General features: G+C 32.1%; 1 protein-coding gene across 1 annotated transcript in view; it reads right to left on the reverse strand.

Moving 5' to 3' along the window:
* The window catches only part of LOC106475394 (probable Bax inhibitor 1), a 37,492-nt gene extending 32,149 nt beyond the window's left edge, over positions 1-5,343 (reverse strand). Inside the window, exons 1-2 of the mRNA XM_013936079.2 lie at positions 5,182-5,343; positions 3,350-3,458 (exon numbers count right to left, since the gene is read on the reverse strand). Coding sequence (XP_013791533.1) covers positions 3,350-3,458; positions 5,182-5,231 — 159 coding nt within the window. The 5' untranslated portion in view covers positions 5,232-5,343. The remainder of the gene's footprint in view (positions 1-3,349; positions 3,459-5,181) is intronic.
* Between the last annotated feature and the right edge of the window lie 1,724 nt (positions 5,344-7,067).

The following is a 7,067-nucleotide window of genomic DNA, read 5'->3' on the forward strand; positions in this document are numbered from 1 at the left end:
TACATAGGCCTATTCCTTTCTATTTTCTTTAGTAAAAGCAATGCATGAAAAATGGTAAAAAAAGTGTCTTAGTCCTGTAACCAAGTTTGTGCAAAACTAATTAAGCCTTTAGTTGTCTTTTGCAAACATAATATCACATTGATCATTTTTCCATGCAGCTGATTTATTTTGCATGAAAACACTGTGAATATAGTTTATTGGAGCAATTAGTGATTTTATAGTAGATGCTGTTGGAACATGAAATAGTTCTTTGTAGTGAACATCCCTACTGAAGAAAATGTACCCTGCAGTAACCGATACTACATTATTTTATACAGACTACACCAGGCCTCTACTTTGTAGAAAAACACTCTCTTGTAAGACTAGCTTCTTCAGCAGTAATCTACTTTGTAGAAACAATCTATTATAAGACTAGCATCTTCAGAAGTAATCTACTTTATAGAAAACAATATATTATAAGACTAGCATCTTCAGAAGTAATCTACTTTGTAGAAAAACACTCTCTTGTAAGACTAGCATCTTCAGAAGTAATCTACTTTGTAGAAACAATCTATTATAAGACTAGCATCTTCACAAGTAATCTACTTTGTAGAAAACAATCTATTATAAGACTAGCATCTTCAGAAGTAATCTACTTAGTAGAAAACAATCTATTATAAGGCTAGCATCTTCAGAAGTAATCTACTTAGTAGAAAACAATCTATTATAAGACTAGCATCTTCAGAAGTAATCTACTTTGTAGAAAACAATCTATTATAAGGCTAGCATCTTCAGAAGTTGTCTACTTTGTAGAAAACAATCTATTATAAGACTAGCATCTTCAGAAGTAATCTCCTTTGTAGAAACAATCTATTATAAGACTAGCTTCTTCAGCAGTAGTCTACTTTGTAGAAAACAATCTATTATAAGACTAGCATCTTCAGAAGTTGTCTACTTTATAGAAAACAATCTATTGTAAGACTAGCATCCTCCGAAGTAGTCTACTTTGTAAAAAACAATGTATTATAAGACTACCATCTTCAGAAGTAGTCTACTTTGTAGAAAACAATCTATTATAAGACTAGCTTCTTTAGCAGTAATGTACTTAGCAGAAAACAATCTATTATAAGACTAGCTTCTTTAGCAGTAATGTACTTTGCAGACAACAATCTATTATAAGGCTAACATCTTCAGAAGTAGTCTACTTCGTAGAAAACATTCTATTATAAGGCTAGCATCTTCAGCAGTAGTCTACTTTGTAGAAAATAATCTATTATAATTCTAGCATCTTCAGCAGTAGTCTACTTTGAAGAAAACAATCTATTATATTTTCATATATCTATGTAATTACATTCCCATTGAAAATCAATTTACAACCCTTTCTTTATAGTGCAAATGTGAAATACCTAAATGTATACAGAGATGTACAAATTATATGGAGAAAAGGTTTTCATGGGAAAGTTTAACATTCTACTTTTCCATGCAGGAAACATTTAGTCAAATGTGTTTTACTTGTCTAAACCATTTTTTTGGCTTAATTTAATGAATAATCATTTAATCATTGTGTATTATATTCAAACAAAATTCTTGCATTATGAGACAAAACACTAGTTTAGCTACTTGTACAATTTTATTAACATTTTTCTGAAAGGCACAATAGAAGCAAGATTTCACTTATTAAAAGACAAAGGTACATGTTATACACAACAAAAACAATGTTACATCTGCATATATACAAATATGTACATATTTGTTACATTCTAATTGAAAGCCTTAAAATGCAGAATTCTTCACAAGTACACAGTTTTTTTGTTGTGTAAGGTTTAAAACCACTATGTAATAGTATAGCATAAATCTGGTGTTATACACACTGGAAAACTCATACCTCACAAAGTCACTCTAAACCTGCTGAAACATTACTTGTACAATTCTTCTATCTCAAAATCCATAGATTTTAATACAGTATGATACATCATATAAAGTAACATTTTGTAAACAAGCTTTATACAGATAATAACTTTGTATCTGTACCAGTTGGTGTTAATTTATCTAAATAAAAATGTTGAACATGTTCAGCTGAACATAGTGGTTCAAAGCTTTCACTACAGACAGACAAGTTAAACACAAGGTCACATCCAGCTAAATTATATTTGTTAATCAACAACATAACAATAAAAACTGTTTGAGTTGGGCTATAAAATGTTGAAAACTGCATGGCTGTGTTTCCTTAGTTATTTAATTATTAAATTATACAATAGGAAACATAACTTTGGACCACCCTGAGTGTGTGTGTCTGAAGTTAAAACCAATATATAGTTGATTATTAATAAACTAAACTGACATAAAAACCATATACATATTCCATGAAACAACCCACATTTAAGTTACTTATTACTAGGAGCTGCACAATAAGTAATGTGCAGTGTACTTAGAAAAACTATGAAATCACCAATATAATTAAATCAGAATACTTGTTAAATTCAAACCTCAGCTTGGGGTATATATCTGTCACATTTACAGTAATAAGAAAAGAACATCACACAGTCAGCATATAAAACATTAGTGCGGGACTATGTACAAATTGATTAGGAAGTTGCTAATTACACAACTCACTTTTCCACACACACACAGTCATGTTTTAATCATGAACTGTATGTAAACTACACAAAACAAAGATTCATTCAAGATATCAAATTATGTCTTTAAACAATTACAAAACTTTTCATAGTTGTTTGTTAATTGTCTCATATTAGCTCTCTAAAGTGTTATCAAGGTGATCCTACAATAGCCTAGTATAAAAAAAAAAGACTGAATACTCATTTTTCAAGCACGTTATTTGCCAAGTTTTAATAAAAGACAAAAAAATTAGCAATTTCATTTTTGTAAATCAGTTACAATTTTATAATTAAACTAATAGTTTGTTTCACACTATGAAAATCTGAGAATAATGTAAGATAGATGACTAAATGACACACACAGAGAAGCATACATGGTTACACAGTTGCAATTAATTCTTCAAAGGCATTTTTTAGAATAATCAACCATAATATACAGGGTTTTTCTTCAATATACATTTCTAATATAAAAGCCATCCTATTTTCTTTAGTGCTCGTTTTCAAATCTTGTGTTTGAGATAAATAAGATTCAATAGTTACAGTAAGCTGTTTTTAAAATTGTATTTAGAAAGTTATATAAAAATTACATAACATGTCTTGGAGCAGATTGTGTTGGAAATTAAGGTTTCCAATAAATTACATTAAAGCACATGAGTAATACATCCACATACAGCCTTCATTTAAAGGTTCTTTATGACATCTCCTTTTGGAAATGCATATTTGTGTCCACTTTAATTTTTTTCTTAACATCATACCTGAAATATGTTGGTAAAGAGATGAACATAACCACCCACAGCTGCTGCTAAAGTTGAAATAGCTACACAGCTATATACATTCTTCAAATGTTTTCTTACAGGTTCCTCACTACAAAAAAAAGGTGCTTATTTCTATTGTTTATTCATGATAAACAGGAAAAAAGTTCTTTATTCTATCAATGTCACTCTTACTTCAATAAAAATAAATAAATCAAAAACAACCTAATTGTAGCTCTTTACATCCATATAGCTACCCAACAAACATTTCAAAATAACCCAAAAACAGCAGATTATTCCACAAACTTAGAACTCTAACAGAAAATTATCCTTTTTTCAATCATAAGGTTGAAACTGAGCTTTTTCATACTTATTATCCTCAATGTACAAAGCTTGGGTTTCCAAACGTTTTTCACTATCGAAAACACATCATATACATACAAAAATCACACCTAAATCAAGTCACTTTAGATGTTCTATGCTCCAGAATAAATGATATTAAATCTTTTAAGTTCTTTGTAACTGTAGTGTCTTATGCTTGAAATCATTTAATAAGTATCAGCTCATATTTCTATACTTTAGGTCAACAATATCCTAAATGTACCTGTAACAGATAAAATTTTTTTGTTATTGTCACTATTTAAAAATCAATGAAACCTCCTAATTAAAAACAATTTACTTTTTAAAATCTATAAATCTGTTCCAAAACATTTGTTAATCATTATCTCAATTCATCAATGATAAATCTTTTCTCATGGCCTCAAAATTGGCTTTCTAGTTATTTGATGAAGTTTTGCACAAAGCTACTCTATCTCTGTCAAACATCCCTAATTTTTAAGTGATAAGACTACATGGAAGGCAGCTAGTCACCATCATCCACCACCAACTCTTGAGCTACTTTTTACCAAAGAATTGCAGAAATGACCATTACATAATGCCCCCAGGGCTAATAGGGCAAGCAGATAGTGTTTCAAAACCATGACCCCAACGTTGCAAGTTAAGTGCTCCAACCACCAGGTCATTGTATTCCTCAAAATATGGAACTAAAATTTCATTTCTTTTAATCCACACCTAGAAAAACATCAAACCTAATTATGGAATGATCATTCTTCCCCAAATGTTCTCCAATTTCAGCTCTTGCAACCACATTCTCATTAGTGATCAATTATAAATCTAAAAAACAGTTTATCTACAGACGATGACAAACTTGTTGAAATGTTGTACATTTGCTAATAACTTATAAAGTTTCTTTCCTTACCTGTTCAAACCATCCTCAAACTTTATTTTCTAAAACTAATAGTAATAATGGTTTCCTCGTCATCAAACTTCACGTAGTATAATGGCATCTTTATTAAACACTTCAAAAAGCTTCAATATTATTTTCTTACGTCTTAGTAACTAAAAGTTTTTCTTACTTCCTCTAACATTACCCACGTATTTTTCAATCACTATTCCATTACATCACAAATCATAAGTCAGCTAAAAAAATGGAGCCTATTGCGTTTGGTAGAAACCATGACTGCAACAGTACTTTGTTTCTTGCATTTTATTTCTCACTAATCAATTTAAATAATCAAATACGTTTGTCAATGCCACAAAATAAATGCATTTTACTTGGGATATTTTAAGTTACGTAACTTAGTATTTTATTTACTTTTTCCTCTACGCTTTGTTAGGCTTAAAATTTAATAAAAATTATGCAGTCTTCATAGTCAGTGGCTCACAGTGACACTAGTACTAGTAGTACAAGCAGCAGTATTACTACTAACCAGCACGACGCTTTCCGAGAAAAATAAAATTACAAATAAGCTGCTAAAATTAAATCCATTACTCACAGTTGATCGTAAAATGTGTTAATGAAATTTTCCACCCGAAACGTCGCCATCTTTTGTTATATAAAATGTTGCGCAGAATTTTCTCAAAACTCTCGAATAACCTCCCAAACGTTTCAACTAATTTTCTATTGATCGCTCTACTGTAGCTGACTGTGTTGACGTGTATTCAGATAACACAAATTACGTCATAATATTTCTGTAACATTAAGAAACATCTCTGTGAAAAGTCTCAAAAACAGTAAAATATTTATAAAAAGAAATCTATATATGTTATGCAGATTATTCTTCTATTATCTTTATCAGGAGATATTCTTTATTTTTTCATTACTTCTTTTATCATTCTTACTGTAGAACAGAATATTCGTTACCTCTTTCTTTTAAACATTAAAAGGGAATATTTTAATAATAAATAATAATAGTTTACTTGTCTGTTTATTTGTTTGCAGTTAAGCACAAAGCTATATAATGGCTATCTGTACTGTGCCCACCAAGGGTATCGAAACACAATTATTAGCGTTATAAGTCCGCAAACTTACCGCTGAGCCACTCGAGGGCAAAAATTGGAAATACAGAGTTATTATAAGGAAAGTTTCATAGTTCAGCGCAACATATCTCATAAACTGAATGGCACAGGAAAGTGAAACTGCACAAGGATGTTAAAGTTATCATGCCAATGCTAATGCAACAAATTTCACATATTGTTCCCACTCCACTACGACACTGTTCAAAATTTGCTTCTCCAGCATCCAGAATGCATTTAATCCGTGTGACAACGGACAGTACAGCAACAACGCGAATCTCATCAGGTATGCAAGACATGCCTCACCTGGTTACCGATATGCGGAGAGACACTATTCTACATGAAAACCGTAGTGTCTATCACAATTCGATGCAGAAGCATGGTAATTACATTGGCTGTTTTCATTAACTGTGCAAATTTGCAGTCTATGTACTTATGACCCTTTACAAAAAGTATGGTCGAATAACAAAGTCAACTGTGAAACCACACCGCACTGTCATTTTAGAATCATCAAGATGTGAAGGAAGTGATTAGTTTCCGACAAGATAATACATTGTACTTGTTGCATGACGGTGTGTAGGAAGTGATTAGTTTCCGACAAGATAATACAGTTGTACTTGTTGCATGAACTTTGCCAATTCCTGTCCCAGTGTCCAATTGTACTTTTCTGCCATTCCATCAGACTGTGGGTAAAATGGCGTTGTTCTGGCCTTTCGTATGCCAAACAACTTGCAGCATTAATGGAACACAGCTGATTCAAAGTTACGGCCTTGATCTGAATGCAGTTCATATGGCATACCAAATCTGAAGAAGAAATCACTAATAGCCGTTGTAGCTTCCTGATTTGATATTGCATATGCCTCAGGCCACTTGGTGAAATAATCCATCACCACACAAATGTACCTGTTTCCAGCACAAGTTTGGGGCAAAGGACCAGCAATGTCAACAGTCACTCTTTCCATTGGTGCGCCAACTTGATATAACTTCATTGAAGTACGTCCCTTATGCTTGGGTCCCCTTTTAGCACAACATGTACTGCATATCCTGCACCATTGTTCCACATATTGTCTCATACCTATCCAGTAAAATCTCTGTCGTAGATGACTCAATGTCTTCTTAACTCCGAGATGTCCTCCTGTTAAACTATCATGGGATTGATGTAGCACAACCTACCGTAACTTTCTCGATATAACTGTTTGCCAGGTCGTCACGTTCCCATCTGCAGTTTCCCATCTCCGGAGAAGAATACCATCTTCAAGCTCCAACTGGTCCCATTGGGCCCAATAGTTCTTTGTCACAGGGCTTAAGCTAGACACCTTCTCCCAAGCAGGGCGCAAAACACTTGCTTTTAGAAAATCAATTATTA

Source organism: Limulus polyphemus, unplaced genomic scaffold, assembly GCF_000517525.1.
Source record: "Limulus polyphemus unplaced genomic scaffold, Limulus_polyphemus-2.1.2 Scaffold146, whole genome shotgun sequence".
NCBI classification, from domain to species: Eukaryota; Metazoa; Arthropoda; class Merostomata; order Xiphosura; family Limulidae; genus Limulus; species Limulus polyphemus.